This window comes from Carcharhinus amblyrhynchos, unplaced genomic scaffold, assembly GCF_965287045.1.
Source record: "Carcharhinus amblyrhynchos unplaced genomic scaffold, sCarAmb.v2.hapA scaffold_432, whole genome shotgun sequence".
NCBI lineage: Eukaryota > Metazoa > Chordata > Chondrichthyes > Carcharhiniformes > Carcharhinidae > Carcharhinus > Carcharhinus amblyrhynchos.
Genome location: NW_027650172.1, coordinates 87,501 through 113,088, shown reverse-complemented (window position 1 = coordinate 113,088; position 25,588 = coordinate 87,501). Strand labels below are relative to the sequence as shown.

The following is a 25,588-nucleotide window of genomic DNA, read 5'->3' as shown; positions in this document are numbered from 1 at the left end:
GTAGCCCAATCCATCATGCAAACCAGCCTGCCATCCATTGACTCTGTCTACACTTCCTGATGCCTTGGCAAAGCAGCCAGCAGAATGAAGGACCCCACGTACCCCGGACATTCTCTCTTCCACCTTCTTCCGTCGGGAAAAAGATACAAAAGTCTGAGGTCATGTACCAACTGACTCAAGAACAGCTTCTTCCCTGCTGCTGTCACACATTTGAATGGACCTACCTTGCAATAAGTTGATCTTTCTCTACACCCTAGCTATGACTGTAACACTACATTCTGTACCCTCTCCTTTCCTTCTCTACGAACGGTATGCTTTGTATGTATAGTGCGCAAGAAACAATAGTTTTCACTGTAGGCTAATACATGTGACAATAATAAATCAAGTTATTGGATTGAAGTCAACAGCAGGTTGGAAATTTGGGGCTGTAGTGTGCAGTCTGTGCCTCAAGGGGTTGCTCCGATAGGAGCTGGGAGTTGGGGAGCTCCAGTCGCCTCTTGTTCTCCTCGCACCCTCCTTAGCAGTGAGCAGGCCCATTCTCGCGAGATTTCCCATCGAATACCCAGAAGGCCGCACGGCGCCGCCTCCTCTTCTCTCTCAGCGACGCCAAGATGGTAGGTTGTACCGGGGCAGGCAGGCAATCCGATAACATCCGCCCCTAGGAGCCTCGGATCGTCCCGGGAACGCCGGCATCGGGTCGGGGGCTGCCCGGGCGTGGCGGATGGCTGTATATTGGCTGGCGTGGGTTTGTGCCCCTTTTCGAGCCGATGACTAACCTCTCGCCATTTTTCCTCTTCTCCCCGATCGTCCCCTCTCTCCTGGATCGCAATCCGCTGCCATCGGCGTCCAGGGAATCGACATCCGTCACAACAAGGACCGCAAAGTGCGCAGGAAGGAGCCGAAGAGCTATGATATCTATTTGCGGCTGCTGGTCAAGGTGAGGAAGATGTATTTCGGGGCGATGATGTTCCCCGCCCCCCCCCCCCCCTCCCCGGCACCTCCATCTTACCCGCAGCCGGCCGCGTCCTCAGGGCTTCCGCAGGGTCCTAACGCCCGCCCCGTTCAGCATCTGGATAGCAGCCAGTGACAGCCCTGGGAGGGGTGGGTAGGGCCAGGGGAAGGGGGTGGTCTCTTCCCCTTCCCAGTCAGACCGGGAGGGGATGTGCTGACAGCCCACCCCTGCCCCAGACCGATCGACCTCGGGCCACCCTGGAGGGAGATAGGAGCAGAATCTGGCCATTCAGCCCATTGCTCACCCTGGCCGCTGGGCTCAGCGATGGAACGGTGGCAGAGGGAGTTGGGGAGGTGACTGTCGCTGGTCCCTAGATGGAGGGACAGCCAGTTCCACCCCCCGGTACCGGAATACAGCAATCCCAGCTGACAGCCCGCTGGGCCCCTGATTGTGGGGTGGGGGGGTGCGTGTCTGGACATCCCTCGGGGCAGCTGGACAGTTGGTTATGGCACATTGAGACCATTGCCTTGATTAATTGAGGTGCAGAAGATAAGAACAGGTAGGTTATAGAATCTGTACAGGGAGGCCATTCAGCCCATCGAGTCTGCACTGACTGCAGTCCTATCCAGGCCCGATCCCTGTGTATTTACCCTAGCTAGTCCCCTGACACTGAGGGCCATGGATAAGATGGAACTGGTTAGGCCACAGCTGGAGCACTGTCTGCAGTTCTGGTCGCCACATTATAGGAAGGATGTGATTGCCCTTGGAGTGAATGCAGAGGAAACCCTGCAGGGTTTCTATGAACCCATTCAGCCCATCAAGTCTGCACTGACAACAATCCCTGTAACCCTGCATATTTACCCCGCATATTTACCCCATTAATCCATTTAACCTACACATCCCAGGACACTAAGAGGCAATTTAGCACAGCCGGTCCACCTAACCTGCACATCTTGGGTCTGTGGGAGGAAACCAGAGCACCTGGAGGAAACCCATTCAGACATGGGGAGAATGTGCAGACTCCACACAGTGTCCCAAGCCAGGAATCAAACCCTCCAGCTGTCAGGCGGCAGCTCTAACCACTGTGCTACCAGAGATGTATATACTCTAGGATTTGAGCTCCATAATCCAGGCTGACACTCCCCCCGGTGCCAGTACTGAGGGAGTGCTGCACTGCCGAGGGTAGATGTATATACTACCAGGGTTTCCTTCCACACTGCGTCCTCGCCTGCTGCCCGGATAAACTTTGCGGGCCACCTTGCCACCGGGTGATGGAGGTCCCTCTATGGAGGGATTCTCTCTCTCTCTTCCTCCCCCCCATCCCCCCCATTATCTTGGGGATCTGGGGTGGAGGGTGCTGCACACAGCAGTGCCACACAACCGTAGGTTTTTCCCGTTCACGGGCTCCCAAGACTGTCCCTTCTGTGGCCTTGTGGAGTCTGTGGACCATGTCTACGTTTTGTGTCTTAGATTGTACTCCTTTTTGTTTACCTGAAACATCTTTTTCTAATGTTTTGTTTGCACTTCAGCCCCACGCTCCTAATGTATGGTCACCTGGTGCGGAGAGGGGCAGGTTGGGATGGCGACCTCCTCGTGAACCTGGCCCTGCTGAAACTTGCCATTAACAGATCCAGGCAGTGGGGGGGTGCGTCCATCCTGACTGTCTGCCCCTCTACCGCGGCCACATTTGCGGGCAGGTGTCCCTGGAGAGGGAGCATACGGTGTCCATAGGTGCAGTTGATGCCCTCCATGCCCGCTGGGCACCACAGGAGCTGGGGTGCGTTATAGACTCTGACAATCACATTTTGATTTATTGCTTTAAGTTTCCTTTCGACTTTGGTTTTTGTTCAGGCCGTCCCTCCCTTCCTTTTGGGGAGCTGCCCCTTTTAATTTGTTCCTAAGTTAATTTGAGTCCACTTACTTGTTTGGTATACAAAAGAGATACCAAGGTTTGGGCTCCATAATCCAGACAAAGTTGTCTGAATATGTTCTACGTGGCTGTTCCCACAATTGTGGGATTGCCCTGTGCAAGGACAGTCTGCTGTTCAGCTGTGTGTTGGTGTGGTGTTGGGGTTGGGATGTTTTCCTGAGGGATGTACTGACATTTTCTGTACTTTGAACTCCTCTCTCCCTACCCCCACAGTTGTACAGGTTCCTGGCCAGGCGATCAAATGCTCCCTTCAACAAAGTCGTCCTGAGGCGTCTGTTTATGAGTCGCACCAACCGTCCTCCAATGTCCCTGGCCCGCCTGGTGAGTGTCAAGAACTAATTGTCCCTTGCGGAGATAGTGCGTGAGCCGCCATCTTGAACACAGTGCTGTTAGGGAGGGAGTTCCAGGATTGTTGTTGGACATCAGTCAGTCCGTGTGGTGTAGGTACACCCACAGTGCTGTTAGGGAGGGGGTTCCAGGATTGTTATTGGACATCAGTCAGTCCGTGTGGTGTAGGTACACCCACAGTGCTGTTAGGGAGGGAGTTCCAGGATTGTTGTTGGACATCAGTCAGTCCCATGTGGTGTAGGTACACCCACAGTGCTGTTAGGGAGGGAGTTCCAGGATTATTATTGGACATCAGTCAGTCCGTGTGGTGTAGGTACACCCACAGTGCTGTTAGGGAGGGAGTTCCAGGATTTTGACCCAGTGACAGTGAAGGAACGGCCGATATATTTCCAAGTCAGGATGGTGTGTGTGGGGCTCGGAGGGGGAGCTTGCAGGTGGTGGTGTTCCCCATGTGTCTGCTGCCCTTGTCCTTCTAGGTGGTAGAGGTGGCGGGTTTGGAAGGTGCTGTTGAAGGAGCCTTGGTGAGTCGCTGCAGTGCATCTTGTAGATGGTACACACGGCTGCCTCTGTGTGTCGGTGGTGGAGGGAGTGAATGTTGAGGGTGGGGGTTAGTGTGTCGATCGAGCAGGGGCTGCTTTGTCCTGGATGGTGTTGAGCTTCTTGAGTGTTGTTGGGAGCCGCACTCATCCAGGCAAGTGGAGAGTATTCCATCACACTCCTGACTTGTGTCCTTGTAGATGGTGGACAGGCTTTGGGGGGAGTCAGGAGGTGAGTTACTCTCCGCAGGATTCCCAGCCTCTGACCTGCTCTTAGACTTGAGAACTCCATAATCCAGGCTGACATTCCCCCCAGTGTCAGTGCTGAGGGAGTGCTGCACTGTCGGCAGTAGATGTATATACTCTGGGAATTCTGAGAGATGTTCTTTGTGTGTTTTGTGCTGTTGTGTTTCCCACATCACAGTCGCTGGCCCTCGATGGGCTGTGAGGCAGTGTTGTCCGTGCCATGCTGTGGTGCACCAGTTACCAGAATGTGAGCTCACTTACCTTTCCATTGTACCTCTCCCCCAACCGCCTTCCTGCTGAAGATACGCAAGATGAAACTGCCTGGGCGTGAAGGAAAAACAGCTGTGGTTGTGGGATCCATAACGGACGATGTTCGCATCTGGGATGTCCCCAAGCTCAAGGTCAGTGTGCTCCGGGGAGTGGGGAGAGACACGTAGATCCAATCCTGATCAGTTTGGAAGCAGTAAGAAGACGAGTGATTATTTAATGGACAGCAGGACACTGGGAAGCTCAGAGAGATCTTGGGGTAATTATTGACAGATCCCTGAAGGTGACAGAGCAGGTGAATAGGATAGTTAAGAAGGCAAATGGGACACTTCCTTTTCCAGTCATAGTGTAGAGTATAAGAGCAAGGAGGTAACGTTGGAGCTGTACAGAGCGTTGGTTAGGCCACAGCTGGAATACTGTGTGCAGTTCACTATAGGAAGGAGGTGATTGTACTAGAGGGGGTACAGAGGAGATTCACCAGGATGGAGCCTGGGATGGAGGATCTGAGCTGTAAGGAGAGAGGCTGGGATTGTTTTCTCTGGGACAGAGAGGGGAGAGAGGCTGGGATTGTTTTCTCTGGGACAGAGAGGGGGGAGAGAGGCTGGGATTGTTTTCTCTGGGACAGAGAGAGGGGAGAGAGGCTGGGATTGTTTTCTCTGGGACAGAGAGAGGGGAGAGAGGCTGGGATTGTTTTCTCTGGGACAGAGAGAGGGGGCAGAGAGGCTGGGATTGTTTTCTCTGGGACAGAGAGAGGGGAGAGAGGCTGGGATTGTTTTCTCTGGGACAGAGAGAGGGGAGAGAGGCTGGGATTGTTTTCTCTGGGACAGAGAGGGGGGAGAGAGGCTGGGATTGTTTTCTCTGGGACAGAGAGTGGGGAGAGAGGCTGGGATTGTTTTCTCTGGGACAGAGAGTGGGGAGAGAGGCTGGGATTGTTTTCTCTGGGACAGAGAGTGGAGAGAGAGGCTGGGATTGTTTTCTCTGGGACAGAGAGGGGGGAGAGAGGCTGGGATTGTTTTCTCTGGGACAGAGAGAGGGGAGAGAGGCTGGGATTGTTTTCTCTGGGACAGAGAGAGGGGAGAGAGGCTGGGATTGTTTTCTCTGGGACAGAGAGTGGGGAGAGAGGCTGGGATTGTTTTCTCTGGGACAGAGAGAGGAGAGAGAGGCTGGGATTGTTTTCTCTGGGACAGAGAGGGCTGAGGGGGGAGATGATTGAGGTGTGTAAGATTATGAGGGGTATGGACTGGGTGAGCAGGGAGCAGCTGTTCCCCTGGGTTGAGGGGTCGGTCACGAGGGGGCAGAGTTTTAGGGTGAGGGACAGGAGATTCCGAGGGGATTTGAGAAAAACCTTTTCACTGAGAGGGTGATGGGAATCTGGAATGTGCTGCCTGGGAAGGTAGTGGAAGCTGGAAACCTCACAACCTTTAAAAAATATTTGGATAAACACTTGAAATATCAAAATATTCGAGGATATGGGATTAGTGAGGAAATGGGATTAGTGTGATTTTAGTGGTAGTTATTGTCGGTACAGACTCGATGGGCCGAAGGGACTTTTCTGCCTTGTATGATGCTGTGACTTGTAGACATTTCATTCCTGAAGCCTGTCTTTGCAGCTAGCTGGAAGCAGGCAGCAGCTTCACAAATGAACAGCTTTACCTTCTCACCCAACTTTCTCCCCCCTCCCAGGTCTGTGCTCTCCGGGTGACTGATGTCGCTCGTCACCGCATCCTAAAGGCTGGAGGACAGATCATGACCTTTGACCAGTTAGCCCTGGCCTCACCTAAAGGTCGGGGAACAGTGCTGCTCTCAGGTAAGAGCCTCTCGCTGTCCCCCATCAAACACTTCCGGTGTGGGGTTAGATACAGAGTAAAGCTCCCTCTACACTGTCCCCCCATCAAACACTCCCAGGACAGGTACAGCACAGGGTTAGATACAGAGTAAAGCTCCCTCTACACTGTCCCCCATCAAACACTCCCAGGACAGGTACAGCACGGGGTTAGATACAGAGTAAAGCTCCCTCTACACTGTCCCCCCATCAAACACTCCCAGGACAGGTACAGCACAGGGTTAGATACAGAGTAAAGCTCCCTCTACACTGTCCCCCATCAAACACTCCCAGGACAGGTACAGCACGGGGTTAGATACAGAGTAAAGCTCCCTCTACACTGTCCCCCCCATCAAACACTCCCAGGACAGGTACAGCACGGGGTTAGATACAGAGTAAAGCTCCCTCTACACTGTCCCCCATCAAACACTCCCAGGACAGGTACAGCACGGGGTTAGATACAGAGTAAAGCTCCCTCTACACTGTCCCCCCCATCAAACACTCCCAGGACAGGTACAGCACGGGGTTAGATACAGAGTAAAGCTCCCTCTACACTGTCCCCCATCAAACACTCCCAGGACAGGGACAGCACGGGGTTAGATACAGAGTAAAGCTCCCTCTACACTGTCCCCATCAAACACTCCCAGGACAGGTACAGCACAGGGTTAGATACAGAGTAAAGCTCCCTCTACACTGTCCCCATCAAACACTCCCAGGACAGGGACAGCACGGGGTTAGATACAGAGTAAAGCTCCCTCTACACTGTCCCCCATCAAACACTCCCAGGACAGGGACAGCACGGGGTTAGATACAGAGTAAAGCTCCCTCTACACTGTCCCCCCATCAAACACTCCCAGGACAGGTACAGCACGGGGTTAGATACAGAGTAAAGCTCCCTCTACACTGTCCCCATCAAACACTCCCAGGACAGGTACAGCACGGGGTTAGATTCCATGTTGTAATTCTCTAAATCTCTGGTCTCTTCTGCAGGACCTCGTAAGGGTCGGCGGGTTTACAGACATTTTGGACCCGCTCCCGGAACGCCCCACAGCCACACCAAGTAAGTATATAGCCCATTGCTCTCATGTTACTGTTTCCATCCCCCCCCACCACCACCCCATAATTGTGGGCACATTCTCAATCGTGCTGTTCTGTCTCCCACAGACCGTACATCCGCTCAAAGGGTCGCAAGTTCGAACGTGCCAGAGGTCGGAGGGCCAGTCGAGGTTACAAGAATTGAGCAAGTTTTCCAAGTTCTGTTCCTATATTAATAAATTGGAGTTTAAATGTCTGCCTCCCTGTACCTCGGTGCCTCCCTGCTTTGTTGGGTGTTTGGTGTTTTATTTGGCAGCTCACAACCGTGATAGCAATGGGACCCACATACACTAGTCTGGACAGTGATCAGGAACAAGAACCCTGGCTGATTCCCCCCCCCCCCCCCCCCCCCTCTCTCTCTCACCCTGGGATCACTGGGGAAAAGCTGTTCATCCTACCTCTGCCCCTCGTGGTTTTACACACTTCAATAAGGTCACCCCTCACTCTCCTACATTCTGAGGAATAAAACCTTAGCCTGGCCAACCCACCAATCCTGGTAAATCTCTGCACTCTTTCCAGTTTATCGATGTCTTTCCTATAACAGGGTGACCAAAACTACACAATACTCCCAAGTGCAGCCTCACCAACAACTTATACAGCTGTAACATAATGTCCCAAATCCTGTACTCAATGCCCTGACTGAAGGCCCGTGTGCGAAACACCTTCTTCACCACCCTGTCTAGTTGTAATGCTGCTTCCAGTGGGCTATGTACTGGTACTCCTGGGTCCCTCTGTTCCTCAATGCTCCCCAGGGCCCTCCATTCACTGTGTAAATCCTACCCTGGTTTAACTTTGCACAGTGCAACACCTCACACTGATCTGCACTGAAATCCGTTGGCCAATCCTCAGCCCACTTCCCGAACTGTCAACATCGGCCTATAATTTTTGATAACCTTCACTCAACAATATCTCCTAATTTAGTATCGTCCATAAACTTACTAACCGTGCCTCATACATTCACACCCATCGTTGACCATCACACTCTGCTTCCTACCATCAAGCTAAGCCTCCATAGGTCCTATGTGACCTAACCTTCCAGACTAGCCTGCCACGTGGGACCTTATCAAAGGTCTTGGTAAAGTCTATATAAACAACATCCACTGCCCTATCCTCCTTGTTACCTCTTTGAAAAACTGTTAAGATTTGTCAGGCATGACTTCCCACACGCAAAGCCGTGCTGACCATACCTAATCAGTCCGTGGCTATTCAAATGGTAGATCCTGTCCCTCAGAATCCCCTCCAGTAACTTACCCACCACTGATATCAGGTTCAGCAGCCTGTAATTCCCTGGATTGTCTTTACTATGGATCATTCCCACCTTCCAGAACTCTGCCAGTGAAAAGAGCAAATATCTCTGGAAGGGCCTCTGCAATTTCTCCCCTAGCCTTCCACAAGGATGCACTTTTCTCCTCTCGCTTTGAACTCTCCAAAGTGCATCACTTTGCATTTGTCTGGATTAAACTCCACCTGCCGTTTCGGTGTTTAAGTCTCTATCTATATCTTGTAGCCTCTGACAATCCTCGGCACTATCAGCAACTCCGCCAATCTTAATGACATCCACAAACTTACTGACTGGACCACTTGGTCATCCTTCCCTACGACGTGCCAAGTACTCATGCAGGTACTATTTAAAGGATGTGAGGCATTGTGTCCCTCCCAGGCAGTGCATTCCAGACCATCACCGCCCTCTGAGTAAAAAGCTTCTTCCTCACATCCTCCCTAAACCTTCCTCACCTTGAACCTATCCTCCCCCCCCACCACCGTAACTGACCCTTTGACCAAGGGGAACAGCTGATCCCTATCCATTCTGTCCGTGCCCCTCATATCTTATCACCTTGATCAGGTCACCCCCTCAGTCTTCTCCAATGAAAACAACCCAATCTTATTGAACCTCTCTATAGTTTAAACGCTCCATCCCAGTGAGTCTCGTCTGCACCCCGTCCAGTGCAATCACATCCTTCCGATAATGTGGTGATCAGAACTGCACACAGTGCTCCAGCTGTGGCCTCACCAAAGTTTCGATACAACTCCAGCACGACTTCCCTGCTTTGGAACCTATTCCTCGATTGATGAGTGTCTCATATTCCTTTTTCACCGCCTCACTAACACGCTCTTCCACTGTCAGAGATCTGTGGACAGACTGACCAAGGTGCCTTTGTCCCCCAGACCCTCCTAGTGTCCATTCATCGAGTTCTTCCTTATCAAATTACTCCTTCCAGAGTCTATCACCCCACACGTTTCAGGGTTAAATTCCACCTGCCACTCATTTGATCATTCCATCTATATCTTGTAGCCTCACTGTTACCCAGCAGGCCAATCTTTGTGTCATCCACAAACTCACTGACCCTACCCCCCACCGAGTTATCTGTCATTTATATAAATGATAAATAATAGGGGACCCATCGCAGATCCCTGTGGTACCCCACTGGACACTGGCTTCCTGTCACTGAAGCCTTTTACAATGGTACAGTGGTTAGCACAGCTGCCTCACAGCACGAGGGACTGGGTTCGATTCCTGGCTTGAGTAGTTGTGTGTGGAATCGGCACATGCATACATCTAAACCCCTAATGTACAACTAGAGGAATTCTGGCTGATTTCCCCTCTCTAGCCTAGCAATCACTGGACAGTGATCATGAGCAGGAACCCTGGCTGATTTCCCCTCTCTCTGTAACCCAGGGATCACTGGACAGTGATCAGGAGCAGGAACCCTGGCTGATTTCCCCTCTCTCTGTAACCCAGGGATCACTGGACAGTGATCAGGAGCAGGAACCCTGGCTGATTTCCCCTCTCTCTCTAACCCAGGGATCACTGGACAGTGATCAGGAGCAGGAACCCTGGCTGATTTCCCCTCTCTCTCTAACCCAGGGATCACTGGACAGTGATCAGGAGCAGGAACCCTGGCTGATTTCCCCCCTCTCTCTAACCCAGGGATCACTGGACAGTGATCAGGAGCAGGAACCCTGGCTGATTTCCCCTCTCTCTCTAACCCAGGGATCACTGGACAGTGATCAGGAGCAGGAACCCTGGCTGATTTCCCCTCTCTCTCTAACCCAGGGATCACTGGACAGTGATCAGGAGCAGGAACCCTGGCTGATTTCCCCTCTCTCTCTAACCCAGGGGTCACTGGACAGTGATCAGGAGCAGGAACCCTGGCTGATTTCCTCTCTCTCTCCTCCAGCCACTGTGAATGGATTATTTGAATAGAGAGTCGGGACACTTGTGGAGAAAATTGGAAATCACGGTTCTTTAATGATCCAGAAGATTCTGAAGACAAGTTTATTTTTGATGCTGGGAGTCTCTCGCTGAGAGGGGCTCCCTCCATCCTCCAGGAGCCCACCCCTCATTGTGTGTCCACCTCCCTCAGAAACACTCACACACTCTAACAAACCCCCTGACCGCAGACCAGGAGGGGGAGTGAGGAGAGACTCCCAGCTGTGTTAACCCCACTGCACAGCTCTGTACATCACACAACCCGCGCTCCCCCACCCATAGCGAGTTAAGGAAATATGCCACGTTTTTGCTGTGCCAAAATGGAGAAGGAAACTGCGCGATGATTCGGGGCGGAGGGGGGGAGTGACTGGACCACTCAGCCCCGTCGCCCGGGTAGCGACGCAGAACCAGCACTGCGACTCTGGGAGGCAGCCCCGTCCCCCGGAGCTGTGTGTGTGTGAGAGAGGGGGGCTGGCAGATAGAAGGTATCGGGGGAGGTGGGTCTCCCATCTCTCCCCCAGGGTGGGGTGGGTGGGTGGGTGGGGGGGAGGGGAGGATTCCTCACCTCAGCCCCATGGGCTCGTGGAGGAGACAGGCCAGGTAGGAGCAGATAGTCCAGGCCCGGTCGACCTGCGACTCCATGGTGCGAGGGTAGATGGACTTGAGGAAGCGGAAGTTGAGGACTTTATCCACGTGACTCCTGACACTTAACACCTGGCGGCTCAGCGCCCTCTGTTCTTCTGTCAGCTCCACCCCCCCTGTGAAGAAGGTGGGCAGCTTCAGGCCGGCTAGACCTCGCTCCCCTGCCGCTGGCATCGCCTCGCCCCCACCACCGCCGCCCTCCTCACCCTCCTCCTCATCCTCTTCCTCCTCCTCCTCCTCCTGTCCCTCCGCCACTGTCCCCCCTTCCCCCAGCGTCGCCCCCGAGGCGAAGGTCAGGTACCCGCTGGGGGCCACCAGGGCGTAACCCCGCCTGACGTAGTGGTTACGATAGGGCTGGCGCCAGGCGTCTGCTCCCGCCGTCCGCTCCCTCGCCTGGGCCTCGAAGAACAGGTCGGTGCAATCAAGCAGGGTCAAGGCCTCGCCCCCCCGGTGCTGGAGCCTCCTCTTGGGCTCAAAGGCCTGGACGTACTTGGGGCTGCACGTTACCGGGATCTGCAGAGAGGAGAGTATACCGTCACGGCACAGCAAGAGTGAGCTCACCACACCATCAGGGGGACACGGGAACTCTGGACAGAGTCAGAGAAAGTATAGACACGCAGAGGGATCTGGGTGTGCAAGTCCACAGATCCTTAAAGGTGGTGAAGAAGGCATATGGCATGTTTGCCTTTATAGGACGGGGTATAGAGTATAAAAGCTGGAGTCTGATGTTACAGCTGTATAGAACGCTGGTTAGGCCACGTTTGGAGAACTGCGTCCAGTTCTGGTCACCCACACTACCAGAAGGACATGAGGCTTTGGAGAGAGTACAGAGAAGGTTTACCAGGATGTTGCCTGGTATGGAGGGTCTTGGCTATGAGGAGAGATTGGGTAAACTGGGGTTGTTCTCACTAGAAAGACGGAGATTGAGGGGAGACCTAATAGAGGTGTATAAAATGATGAAGGGTATAGATAGGGTGATCAGTGGGAAGCTTTTTCCCAGGTTGGAGGTGACGATCACGAGGGGTCACAGGTTCAAGGTTGGGGGGGGTGGGGGGTGGTTGAGGTATAACGCCGATATCAGAGGGACGTATTTTACACAGAGGGTGGGGGGGGGCCTGGAATGCACTGCCAAGTAGGGTGGTGGAGGCGGACACACTGGGGTCGTTTAAGACTTACCTGGATAGTCACATGAGCAGACTGGGAATGGAGGGAGACAAATGAATGGTCTCGTTGGACCAATGAGCAGCACAGGCTTGGAGGGCCGAAGGGCCTGTTTCCTGTGCTGTTCTTTGTTCACCAGGGTGCTGCGGGTCTCGAGGGTGTTGGTTATGAGGAGAGGTTAAATAAACTAGGATTGATTTCACTGGAAGGATGGAAGCTGAGGGGAGACCTGGTTTACAATATGATGAGAGGCACAGACAGGGTGGATAGTCAGAGGCTTTTCCCCAGGGTGGGAATGTCAATTACACGGGGTGGGGGGGGTGGTGTGTGTGGCAGGGGAGGCGGGGGCACAGGTTCATGGTGAGAGGGGAAAGTTTAAGGGGGATGTGCGGGGGAAGTTTTTCACACAGAGAGTGGTGGGTGCCTGGAACGCGCTGCCAGAGGAGGCGGTGGAAGCAGGAACATCAGCAACATTTAAGAGGCATCTGGATGGGTCCATGAATAGGGAGGGAGTAGAGGGATACGGACTGGGTAAGGGCAGAAGGGTTTGTTTAGTTCAGTTGGACATCATGTTGGGCACAGGCTTGGAGGGGCCGAAGGGCCTGTTCCTGTGCTATCCCTTTCTTTGTCCTTCAATTGGTGAGATGGAAAATCTGAATGGAGGGTTGAGTGTTTGACAGTTTAACGCCATGGTAACACAAATCAAAATGAAGCAAGGAGGGCGGGGTGGAGGGAGAAAAAGGCCATCGGGCACGTGTGCCAATCAAAATGGAGCAAGAGAAGATGCAAATAGACAAACCCCCTCCCCCAGCTCAGCGTTGCCACCCGATGGTCAGTACGCAGAATTGCGGCGTGACTGTTTACATAGAAAAACTGAATGGTGGGAGGGGGCTGCGGGTGGGCCTCCCCCACCCCACGAGGCCGGGGGAGTTGGCATCGGTCACTCACCTGCATCAGCCGGGCTTGGATGACTTCAGTCCAGTTGAGCCACACCCGGGAGACGGTGGTCTCGGAGATCTTGAAACGGTAAGCCAGGTCCTGCAGCAGGAGGCCCAGCCGGAGGCGGCACATGACCAGGAGGAGCTGGTCAGCGTGGCTGAGTGTGCTGTGGGGTCCGGCGTCCAGCCGCCCGCGGGCAATGTTACCGCGGATCTTCCCCGAGCACAGGCCAGGGTCCTGGGTGACAAAGTGGAGGAAGGACTCGAACTTGGCGTAGCTATCGAAACCGGTGTGGAAACGCACCCACTTGTTGCTGCCCTTCATGTTGTCGATGGAGAAAGCGGCCTCCTTCACCTTACCCTCCTTCTCCTTCACCTGCTTACTCAGGAAGAGCACCGTGCTTGACGTGGAGTCCAGCTGCTCCTGCACCTTACGCAGTTTACGTTCCAGCGTCTCTCGCTCACACCTCAGTGAGGCATTCTGCATCTGTAACTCACTGATCTTAGAACCCAGCTCCATAGACAGACTCCAACGCTCACTCTCATATCGCTCCTGGGGACAGGCGGGGGGGAGAGGGAGGCGGGGGGGGGGGGGGGGGAGAGGGAGGCGGCGGGGGGGGGGGAGGGAGGCGGCGGGGGGAGAGGGAGGCGGGGGGGGGAGAGGGAGGCGGGGGGGGGAGAGGGAGGCGGGGGGGGAGAGGGAGGCGGGGGGGGAGAGGGAGGCAGGGGGGAGGGGCGAGGGGAGAGGGAGGCAGGGGGAGAGGCGAGGGGAGAGGGAGAGAGAGGTAAGATCAGTGTTAATGTGAACAATTCAGTGATTCGGAATCTATAACCATAATTTGGGTGGAAAGGCAGAGAGTTCTGTTTCTCCGTCTGCTGCTGATACAAAGATTGATGGGAGGGTGAGTAACACTGACCCCACAGCACTGCCAGACAGTGACCATCTCAAACAGGGGGGAATCTAACTAACCCCCACCACCTTGACATTCAATGGTGTAACCATTACTAAATTCCCCCAGCATCAACATCCTGGGGGTGACCACTGACCAGAACCTGACCCAGACCCAGACCCAGACCCAGACCCAGACAGAGAAATACTGTGGCTAAAGCAGGAGGCCATTCAGCCCTTCCAGCCTGCTCCACCATTCATTCTGATCGTGGCTGATCATCAGATCGAATATCCTGATTCCCCCCCCCCTCATTCCTCAATCCCTTTAGCCCCAAGTGAGACAGTGCGATCCCAAAGCCCCCTCCGCCGGTAAACGAGGCAGACGAACTTCGAGCCAGCCTCACTCTCCAAAGAGAGCTGGGGGACTGCTGTGTGCTCTGTTTCAGGGAGATGTGTCTCACTCCTGCTTCAGCACACCCTTCAACACGCAGGTTTCTCAATCCATCGAACGTACCAGCCCCAGGCACGGCCAGGGGAGGTGGGCTCTGCTTCCTAATCAACACCTCGTGGTGCCCAGACTGAGCAACACTGGCAACTTCCTGCTCCCCGGACCGAGAATAGCTGATGTTAAAATGCCGCCCCTATTCTCTTCCACAGGAATTCATCTCCGTTATCCTGACAGCAGTTTACAGCCCACCCCACGCGGATGTCAGGATATCCACTGTTACAAACAGCCTTGAGATGAAACATCACCAGGCCTTGTTCATCGTGGCCAGGGGACTTCAGTCAGGCTCAGCTCAAGCGTCCTACCAAGTTCCCACATCTCCTGCCCCACCAGAGAACCAAATTTCCTACAGCACTGCTACACAAAGATCAAACATCCCTCCGGCTCTATCACCCACCCACACCTTGGTAAATCAGACCACAAGGCTGTGTTCCTGCTCCCGGCTTACAGGCCAAAACTGGAGCCGGACAATCCATTACAGAGAGTCGAGCAGTGTTGGGCTGAGGAATCGGATAATCTCCTCCGGGACTGCTGAGAGTCAGTGGACTGGTCAGGATTCTAAAACTCTGTAACCGGCCTGAACGAGTACACCACTACAGTAAGAACATAAGAAATAGGAGCAGGAGTCGGCCATCTAGCCCTTCGAGCCTGCCCCGCTATTCAATAAGATCATGGCTGATCTGAAGTGGATCAGTTCCACTTTCCCGCTTTCTCCCCATAACCCTTAATTCCCCTGTCTGTCAAAAACCTATCTACCCGTGTCTTAAAACGTATTCAGCGAGGTAGCCTCCACCACTTCAACGGGCAGAGAATTCCAGAGATTCACCACCCTTTGAGTGAAGAAGTTCCTCCTCAACTCCGTTCTAAACTGCCCCCCCTTTATCTTGAGGCTGTGCCCTCTAGTCCTGCTGTCCTTTCTGAGCGGGAAGAATCTCTCTACCTCTACCCTATCCATCCCCTTCATTATCTTATACATCTCTATAAGATCCCCCCTCATCTTTCTAAACTCCAACGAGTACAGACCCAGTCTATTTAGTCTCTCTTCATTGTCCAACCCCCTCATCTCCGGTATCAGCCAAGTGAGCCTCCTCTGCACTCCCTCCAAAGCCAATATATCCTTGCGCAAGTGCGGCGACCAAAACTGCACACAGTACTCCAGCTGTGGCCTCACCAATGCCCTGTACAGTTGCAGCAAGACCTCCCTGCTTTTATATTCTATCCCCCTCGCTATAAAGGCCAGCATCCCATTCGCCTTCTTGATCACCTGCTGCACCTGCAGACTGGGTTTTTGCGACTCATGCACAAGGACCCCCAGGTCCCTCTGCACTGTAGCATGCTGCAGCTTTTCACCCTTTAAATGGTAATCCCTCCTATTATTATTCCTGCCAAAGTGGATAACCTCACACTTGCTAACGTTATACTCCATCTGCCAGGTCCTTGCCCACTCGCTCAGCCTATCCAGATCCCTCTGCAGACTTTCCACACCCTCCGCACAATTTGCTTTTCCGCTCATCTACAGTAACTGACTTCATTAGTAAGTGTTTAGAAGACTGCGTGCCAAAGAAGCAAATCTGTGCGTTTCCCAATCAGAAACCACGGATGAACAGGGATATCCACTGCTTGCTGAAGTTGCAGTCAAGTCAGACGACCCTGACCCATACAAGAAAGCCAGATAAGGAGATCCATCAAAGTTGCCAAACGACAATACTACACCAAGCTAGGATCCCAGGCTCACCACACCAAACCCCGCCGAATATGGCAAGGTCTGCAAGACATAACAGGCTACAAGATGAATTCATGTAAAATCGCCGGCTCGAACACACCCCTTCCTGATGAGCTCAGTGCATTCTACGCCCGTTTTGAGCAAGAGGTCAGTGAGACTCTGCCCCCCACCCTGGATGAACCTGTATCTGGGGTCACCATTACAGGTGTCAAAGCAGCTTTCTCCAAGGTCAACCCAGGGAAAGTGACTGGCCCGGATGGGATACCCGGATAAGCACTCAGATCCTGCGTGGATCAGCTGGTGGCGGTATTCACAGATATCTTCAACCTCTCTTTACAACGATCTGAGGTCCCTATCTGCTTCAAGAAGACGACCATCATCCCGATACCTAAGAAAAACCAGGCAGTGTGCCTTAATGACTATCGACCAGTGGCTCTGACATCCATCATTATGAAGTGCTTCGAAAGGTTAGTCACGGCACGAATCAATTCCAGCCTCCCGGACTGCCTGGATCCACTACAGTTTGCCTATCACCACAACAGGTCCACAGCAGACACCGTCTCCCTGTCCCTGCTCTCAGCCCTGGAACACCGAGATAACAAGGACACCTATATCAGACTCCTATTTATTGACTACAGCTCAGCCTTCAACACCATTATTCCCACCAAACTCATCTCCAAACTGTGGCTCCTCCCTCTGTGACTGGATCCTGAACTTCCTAATCACAGACCACAATCAGTAAGGACAGGTAACAACACCTCCTCCACAATCATCCTCAACACCGGTGCCCCACAAGGCTGTGTTCTCAGCCCCCTCACTAAACTCCTTATACACCTGTGACTGTGTGGCCAAATTCCCCTCCAATTCGATTTGAAGTTTGCTGATGACACCACCGTAGGGGGTCGGATCTCAAACAATGACCAGACAGAGTACAGGAATGAGATAGAGAATCTGGTGCGGCAACAATAATCTCTCCCTCAATGTCAACAAAACAAAGGAGATTGCCATCGACTTCAGGAAGTGTAAAGGAGAACATGCCCCTGTCTACATCAATGGGGATGAAGTAGAAAGGATCGAGAGCTTCAAATTTTTAGGTGTCCAGATCACCAACAACCTGTCCTAGTCCCCCCATGCTGACACTATAGTTAAGAAAGCCCCACCAATACCTCTACTTTCTCAGAAAAATAAGGAAATTTGGCATGTCCACGACAACTCTCACCAACTTTTACAAATACAACCAAAAAGAATACTTTCTATGGTGTATCACAGCTTGGTCTGGGCTCCTGCTCTGCCCAAGACTGCAAGGAGCTACAGAAGGGTCGTGAATGCAGCCCAATCCATCACACAAACCAGCCTCCCATTCATTGACTCTGTCTATACTTCCCGCTGCCTTGGGAAAAGCAGCCAGCATAATTAAGGACCCCACACACCCCGGACATTCTCTCTTCCACCTTCTTTCATTGGAAAAACATACAAAAGTCTGAGGTCATGTACCAACCAACTCAAGAACAGCTTCTTCCCTGCTGCCATCAGTTTAAAGTAAAGTTTATGTATTAGTCACAAGTAAAGCTCACATTAACACTGCAATGAAGTTACTGTGAAATTCTCCGAGTCGCCACAGTCTGGCAGCTATTTGGGTCAATGCACCCTAACCAGCACATCTTTCAGAATGTGGAAGCAAACCGGAGGAGACTCACGCAGACATGGGGAGAACGTGCAATCTCCACACAGACCGAGCCAGGAATCAAACCCGGCTCCCTGGCGCTATGAGACAGCAGTGTTAACCCACTGTGTCACCGTGCCCCCGGGAATCGAACCCGGGTCCCTGGCGCTGTGAGACAGCAGCGCTAACCCACTGTGTCACCGTGCCCCCGGGAATCGAACCCGGGTCCCTGGGGCTGTGAGACAGCAGCGCTGACCCACTGTGTCACCGTGCCCCCGGGAATCGAACCCGGGTCCCTGGCACTGTGAGACAGCAGTGTTAACCCACTGTGTCACTGTGCCCCCGGGAATCGAACCCGGGTCCCTGGCGCTGTGAGACAGCAGCGCTAACCCACTGTGTCACCGTGCCCCCAGGAATCGAACCCGGGTCCCTGGCGCTGTGAGACAGCAGCGCTAACCCACTGTGTCACCGTGCCCCCGGGAATCGAACCCGGGTCCCTGGCGCTGTGAGACAGCAGTGTTAACCCACTGTGTCACCATGCCCCCAGGAATCGAACCCGGGTCCCTGGCGCTGTGAGGCAGCAGCGCTAACCCACTGTGTCACCGTGCCCCCGGGAATCGAACCCGGGTCCCTGGCGCTGTGAGGCAGCAGCGCTAACCCACTGTGTCACCGTGCCCCCGGGAATCGAACCCGGGTCCCTGGCGCTGTGAGACAGCAGCGCTAACCCACTGTGTCACCGTGCCCCCGGGAATCGAACCCGGGTCCCTGGCGCTGTGAGACAGCAGTGTTAACCCACTGTGTCACCGTGCCCCCGGGAATCGAACCCGGGTCCCTGGCGCTGTGAGACAGCAGTGTTAACCCACTGTGTCACCGTGCCCCCGGGAATCGAACCCGGGTCCCTGGCGCTGTGAGACAGCAGTGCTAACCCACTGTGTCACCATGCCCCCAGGAATCAAACCTGGGTCCCTGGCGCTGTGAGACAGCAGCGCTAACCCACTGTGTCACCGTGCCCCCGGGAATCGAACCCGGGTCCCTGGCGCTGTGAGACAGCAGTGCTAACCCACTGTGTCACCGTGCCCCCCCTGACTTTTGAATGGACCTCCCTCTCTACATCCTAGCTATGACTGCAACACTACATTCTGCACCCTCTCCTTTCCTTCTCTATGAATGGTATGCTTTGTCTCTATGGTATGCAACAAACAATATTTTTCACTGTATGTTAATACATGGGACAATAATAAATAAAATCAAGAGCTATGTCTAATTTCTTCCAGAAATCCTACAACATTTTGGCCTCAACTACTTTCTGTGGGAGTGAATTCCACACATTCCCCACCCTCTGGGTGAAGAAATTTCTCCTCACCTCAGTTCTGAAAGGTTTACCCCTTATCCTCAAACTCTGACCCCTAGTTCTGGACTCCCCCCACCATCGGGAACATTCTTTCTGAATCTACCCTGTCTAACCCTGTGTGAATTTTATAAGTTTCTATCAGATCTCCTCTCACTCTAAACTCCAGTGAATATAATCCTAACCCACTCAGTCTCTCCTCATATGACAGACCTGCCATCCCAGGGATCAGCCTGGTAAACCTTCACTGTGCTCCCTCTATAGCAAGGACATCCTTCCTCAGATAAGGAGACCAAAACTGTACACAATACTCCAGGTGTGGCCTCACCAACACCCCATAGGTGGGTGGACAGTGTGTGTGTGTGGGTGTATGCCTGGGTGTGGATGTGCATGGCAGTGATCTCTTTGATGTCCCTGTATTGGGCGAGTGTTGATGCCAGCTGTGTGTGTGTGTGTGGGTGCGTGTGTAGTGGAGTGCGAGAGTGGGTGCGTGGGGGCGTGATAGTGGGGGCGCGAGAGTGGGCGCGTGGGCACGTGAGTGGGCGCGTGAGTGGGCGCGTGGGGGCGTGAGTGGGCGCGTGGGGGTGTGTGAGTGGGTGCGTGGGCGGCGCGTGCGGGGGGGGCGCGTGCTGGGGGGGTGTGTGTGCGGGTGCATGGCAGTGATCACCTTGATGTCCTTGTACTGGGCGAGTGTTGATGCCAGCTCTCTCTGCAGGCTGACCAGACGGCTGTTCTGGGCATAGATGGTGTCCTTCATCTCCTTGACCATCTTCTTGAGGGTGGGCACATCGTCAGGGACTACGTATGCCCCGTGGTCATGCCCGAACGCCTGTTCAAAGCGTTCCTCCTTCTGGACGTGCTGCACTGTCTCACTGACCATCTCCATCAGCTCAGCCGCCAGGACCAGGTCCCCGATCCGGCCCCGGTTCGCCTCGCCGGGACGGGGAGGAGCGTCCACATCATCGTCTACAGGGCAGGGGGTCCGGCCCGGGGTCTCCCCACCGAAGGAGCAGGAGGGGCGCGGCGGAGAGGATGAGGAGGAGCAGGAGGAGTGCGGGGAGCCGGGGGCACCGTCCCGGGAACCACTGCTGTGAGCCGGCCTGGTGAAGACAGAGGGCAGCGTCTCCGGGGTCACCACCTCCCCCGGCTTAAAGTGATCCGAGCAGATATAGGGCTTCCGAATCCTCTGAGGGCAGAGAGAGGGAACGAGAAAATGGAGAAAGAGTCACTGAAGGAGATTAAAGACAGCTTACCACAAAACACCCTCTCTCCACACACACACTCGCGCTCTCCACCTCCCCACACTCCCCCCCCCACCGTGCCCTCCCCTCCTCCCCCTCCCCACACTCCTCCCCCTCCCCGCACTCCTCCCCTCCTCCCCCCGCACCCTCCCCTCCCCTGTATTTACCCCCGTATCTCCCTATTCCCTGTATTTGCTCCATCTCTCCTTGTATTTACCCCCATTCTCTTGTATCCCAGCCACTGTATCTCCCCCTGTATCTAACACCGTATTTCCCCCTTTATCACCCCAGTCTATCTCCCTTATATTGTCCTGTATTTACCTCACATCTCCCCCTGTATTTACCCCACATCTCCCCCTGTATTTACCACATTCCCGTGTTTACCCATACCTCCCTGTATTTACCCCGTATCTCCCCATTCCCCTGTATTTACCCCATATCTCTCCCTATATTTATCCTCATTCCCCTATATCCGTCACCCTTGTATCCACCACCCCTGTATCTACCTCCATTATTTCCCCCTGTATTTACCCCTCCATATTTCCCCCGTATCACTCCACTGTATATGCCTTGTATCGCCCCATCTCTCCCCGTATTTAACCCATTCCCCTACCCCTTGTGTCTCACCCTGTATTTACCCAACTCCCCCCTGTATTTTACCCCGTGTTTCCCCTGTACTTATCCCGTCTCCCCCCCAATTTTCACCATACTTCCCCTATATTTACCCCATACCTCCCCTGTATTTACCCCATACCTCCCCTGTATTTACCCCATACTTCCCCTGTATTTACCCCATCTCTCCCCTGATTTATCCTCATACCTCCCCTGAATTTACCCTATAATCTCCCCCCTGTTTACCCCACATCTCCCCCCACCCCCGGGTTGCCCACCTGCAGCTGGAGGCTGCAGCGTCTCCTCTCCCCGCGGGGGCTGCGGCCGATGATGGCCTGGAACCAGCGCTGCCGGGGCCCGAGTGCGGGGGGCAGCGGGTGGAAGAGGGTGTGCGGCGGGGCCGAGGCGGGGGAGCGGCGGCAGGCAGGGACACAGCAGCGGGGCAGCGGGGGCAGGGCGGCGGCGGGGCCGGGGGACGGGGAGCGGCGGCGAGCCCGGGGAGCCGAGCGGCGGGGCCGGGGTCGGCTGGCGGGGCGGCGGCGGCTCTTCCCGCGGGGCCTGGGCCCGGGCAGCGAGGCTGAGGCAGCGGCGCCGGGGAGCGGGGCGGAGGAACCGGGGGAACCTCGGGCCGCCATGTTCAAACAAGATGGCGGATGTGGGCACCTTCCATCCCCGAGCGGGGAGTCCTCCAGCCCCGCCCCCATGGCCAAAGGAGTCCTCCAGACCCGCCCCCAGGCCAGGGTCGTCCTCCATCCCCGCCCCCATCGCTAACGGAGTCCTCCAGCCACGCCCCCAGGCCGGAAGGATCCACTAACCGTGCCCCCAGGCCGGGGGCGTCCTCCAGCCACGCCCCCAGGGCAGGCGTGTCCTCCAGCCCCGCCCCCGTGGCAAAAGTGGTCCTCCGGCCGTGCCCCCCGAGGGCAGGGGCGGCCTCCAGCCCCGCCCCCACGACCAGGGGAGCCCTCCGGGCGTCCCCCTGGGGCCGGGATGCCCTCCGGCCCCGCCCCCAAGACAAAAGGGTTTCCTCCAGCCCCGTCCCCAGGCCGGAGGAGTCCTCCAACCGCGCCCCCTGGCCCGGTGAGTCCTCCAGCCCCGCCCCCTGGCCCGGTGAGTCCTCCAGCCCCGCCCCCCAGCGGGCGGAGTGGCGGTTGGAGCCGGGAAGAAGATTCTGGAAATGTCCGAGTGAGAGAAAGGCGGAGATTGAGACGGCAGCCGGCCATCCGGCCCCTCCAGTGTCTGCTAGCCCAGTGTGAGGTTTGGGCCGTTGAAGGCGGTGATAGATTATTAATTTATAATGAAGGTTTCTGAGGAATGGGCAGCAGTGTGGATCATCCAGAATAAATCACTAATAATCTCTGTCCTCAGAGACCTTTCCCTCCGGGACTCTGCCGCTCCTCCTCCTCCCCACATTCACTTTCAGAATAACCACAGAACATCAGCCCTGCCCTGGGCCTTCCCCTCCCAACACACTCTGCAGCAGCTCTTCAAAGGGAACCCCCCCCGACCGGATTGACTGAGTTCACCATTCCCCAGTGGGGGTCTCCTCCAGGCTGGGGGGAGGACCACTGGGTCCATGTTTCAGAGAAGGCCAGGCTGCCCGGTGTCTGAGTGTAAATGGGGGAGAGGTGGGTGAGGGGGTTAATCCCCCCTCCCTCCGATAGGGGAACAGGCTGCCCGGTGTCTGAGTGTAAATGGGGGAGAGGTGGGTGAGGGGGTTAATCCCCCCTCCCTCCGATAGGGGAACAGGCTGCCCGGTGTCTGAGTGTAAATGGGGGAGAGGTGGGTGAGGGGGTTAATCCCCCCTCCCTCCAATAGGGGAACAGGCTGCCCGGTGTCTGAGTGTAAATGGGGGAGAGGTGGGTGAGGGGGTTAATCCCCCCTCCCTCCGATAGGGGAACAGGCTGCCCGGTGTCTGAGTGTAAATGGGGGAGAGGTGGGTGAGAGGGTTAATCCTCCCTCCCTCCCTCCGATAGGGGAACAGGCTGCCCGGTGTCTGAGTGTAAATGGGGGAGAGGTGGGTGAGAGGGTTAATCCCCCCTCCCTCCGATAGGGGAACAGGCTGCCCGGTGTCTGAGTGTATATGGGGGAGAGGTGGGTGAGGGGGTTAATCCCCCCTCCCTCCGATAGGGGAACAGGCTGCCCGGTGTCTGAGTGTATATGGGGGAGAGGTGGGTGAGAGGGTTAATCCCCCCTCCCTCCCTCCGATAGGGGAACAGGCTGCCCGGTGTCTGAGTGTAAATGGGGGAGAGGTGGGTGAGAGGGTTAATCCCCCCTCCCTCCGATAGGGGAACAGGCTGCCCGGTGTCTGAATGTAAATGGGGGAGAGGTGGGTGAGGGGGTTAATCCCCCCTCCCTCCGATAGGGGAACAGGCTGCCCGGTGTCTGAGTGTAAATGGGGGAGAGGTGGGTGAGGGGGTTAATCCCCCCTCCCTCCGATAGGGGAACAGGCTGCCCGGTGTCTGAGTGTAAATGGGGGAGAGGTGGGTGAGGGGGTTAATCCCCCCTCCCTCCCTCCGATAGGGGAACAGGCTGCCCGGTGTCTGAGTGTAAATGAGGGAGAGGTGGGTGAGGGGGTTAACAACACCACCTCCCCCCCCCACCCCCCGATAGGGGAACAGGCTGCCCGGTGTCTGAGTGTAAATGGGGGAGAGGTGGGTGAGAGTGTTAATCCCCCCTCCCTCCCTCCGATAGGGGAACAGGCTGCCCGGTGTCTGAGTGTAAATGGGGGAGAGGTGGGCGAGAGGGTTAATCCTCCCTCCCTCCCTCCGATAGGGGAACAGGCTGCCCAGTGTCTGAGTGTAAATGGGGGAGAGGTGGGTGAGGGGGTTAATCCCCCCTCCCTCCGATAGGGGAACAGGCTGCCCGGTGTCTGAGTGTAAATGGGGGAGAGGTGGGTGAGGGGGTTAATCCCCCCTCCCTCCCTCCGATAGGGGAACAGGCTGCCCGGTGTCTGAGTGTAAATGAGGGAGAGGTGGGTGAGGGGGTTAACAACACCACCTCCCCCCCCCCCACCCCCCCACCCCCCCACCCCCCGATAGGGGAACAGGCTGCCCGGTGTCTGAGTGTAAATGGGGGAGAGGTGGGTGAGGGGGTTAATCCCCCCCTCCCTCTGATCTGGGTAGATAGCCACCTGCCCTGACTGTGTCTTATGTTACTCCTTGTGTGGAGCATTGAAAAGATCAGAGGAGATTGTTTAGTGTCTGATATTGATAGTCTTTTAATGAGACGGATTGATTTATACCCAGTCCTGACAGCCTGATCTGCAGCTGTCCCAACAGCGGACATGACACTCTGCTCAGATGTAGGATGGGGGCAGAGAGCAGGGTGTGCGATAACACCACAGGTTAATCTCCCTGACCCACACGCACATTCCTGCACACAGATGTCAATTTGTCACGGTTAAACAGCGAGAGGGTGGAACAGCTGAGATCGTGTAACCACAATCACTCACCATAATCCCCCAAATATTCCCATTTCATATGATGACCCACATTGCACCCAACCCCCAGGCTCCCTGCCTGACTCGGTCCCAATTCCCACTAATTAACCTACGCAGGACAAGGACAGCATGGGGTTAGATACAGAGTAAAGCTCCCTCTACACTGTCCCCCCATCAGACACTCCCAGGACAGGTACAGCATGGGGTTAGATACAGAGTAAAGCTCCCTCTACACTGTCCCCCCATCAGACACTCCCAGGACAGGTACAGCACGGGGTTAGATACAGAGTAAAGCTCCCTCTACACTGTCCCCCCATCAGACACTCCCAGGACAGGTACAGCACAGGGTTAGATACAGAGTAAAGCTCCCTCTACACTGTCCCCCCATCAGACACTCCCAGGACAGGTACAGCACGGGGTTAGATACAGAGTAAAGCTCCCTCTACAGTGTCCCTCCATCAAACACTCCCAGGACAGGTACAGCACGGGGTTAGATACAGAGTAAAGCTCCCTCTACACTGTCCCCATCAAACACTCCCAGGACAGGTACAGCACAGGGTTAGATACAGAGTAAAACTCCCTCTACAGTGTCCCTCCATCAAACACTCCCAGGACAGGTACAGCACGGGGTTAGATACAGAGTAAAGCTCCCTCTACACTGTCCCCATCAAACACTCCCAGGACAGGTACAGCATGGGGTTAGATACAGAGTAAAGCTCCCTCTACACTGTCCCCCCCATCAAACACTCCCAGGACAGGTACAGCATGGGGTTAGATACAGAGTAAAGCTCCCTCTACACTGTCCCCATCAAACACTCCCAGGACAGGTACAGCACGGGGTTAGATACAGAGTAAAGCCCCCTCTACACTGTCCCCCCCATCAAACACTCCCAGGACAGATACAGCACGGGGTTAGATACAGAGTAAAGCTCCCTCTACACTGTCCCCATCAAACACTCCCAGGACAGGTACAGCACGGGGTTAGATACAGAGTAAAGCTCCCTCTACACTGTCCCCCAT

The 25,588-nt window shown here is 55.0% G+C and overlaps 2 protein-coding genes across 2 annotated transcripts; one reads left to right on the top strand and one right to left on the bottom strand.

Annotated features, from left to right (window-relative positions):
* The first annotated feature begins 532 nt into the window (after nt 1–532).
* rpl18 (ribosomal protein L18) lies at nt 533–7,392 on the top strand. Its single transcript, XM_080183813.1, has 7 exons — nt 533–614; nt 851–937; nt 3,096–3,203; nt 4,315–4,413; nt 5,963–6,086; nt 7,092–7,161; nt 7,266–7,392. Exons 1-7 carry the CDS (start codon nt 612–614, stop codon nt 7,339–7,341), a joined length of 567 nt encoding a protein of 188 aa, XP_080039939.1. The 5' UTR covers nt 533–611; the 3' UTR covers nt 7,342–7,392.
* A 3,576-nt stretch (nt 7,393–10,968) lies between these two features.
* LOC145339375 (uncharacterized) lies at nt 10,969–21,898 on the bottom strand. Its single transcript, XM_080183819.1, has 4 exons — nt 21,408–21,898; nt 19,944–20,462; nt 13,159–13,701; nt 10,969–11,562 (listed from the first exon to the last, which is right to left on the bottom strand). Exons 1-4 carry the CDS (start codon nt 21,831–21,833, stop codon nt 10,969–10,971), a joined length of 2,082 nt encoding a protein of 693 aa, XP_080039945.1. The 5' UTR covers nt 21,834–21,898.
* Between the last annotated feature and the right edge of the window lie 3,690 nt (nt 21,899–25,588).

Coding starts and splice junctions, on each gene's coding strand:
- rpl18 (XM_080183813.1), top strand. Junction 4,414..5,962: donor GGGATGTCCCCAAGCTCAAG/GTCAGTGTGCTC, acceptor CCCCCCTCCCAG/GTCTGTGCTCTCCGGGTGAC. Junction 7,162..7,265: donor ACGCCCCACAGCCACACCAA/GTAAGTATATAG, acceptor TGTCTCCCACAG/ACCGTACATCCGCTCAAAGG.
- LOC145339375 (XM_080183819.1), bottom strand. CDS start 21,833: ATGGGGGCGGGGCTGGAGGACTCCCCGCTCGGGGATGGAAGGTGCCCA. Junction 13,702..19,943: donor CCCAGTACAAGGACATCAAG/GTGATCACTGCC, acceptor GCCTGTCCCCAG/GAGCGATATGAGAGTGAGCG. Junction 11,563..13,158: donor TCCAAGCCCGGCTGATGCAG/GTGAGTGACCGA, acceptor TCCTCTCTGCAG/ATCCCGGTAACGTGCAGCCC.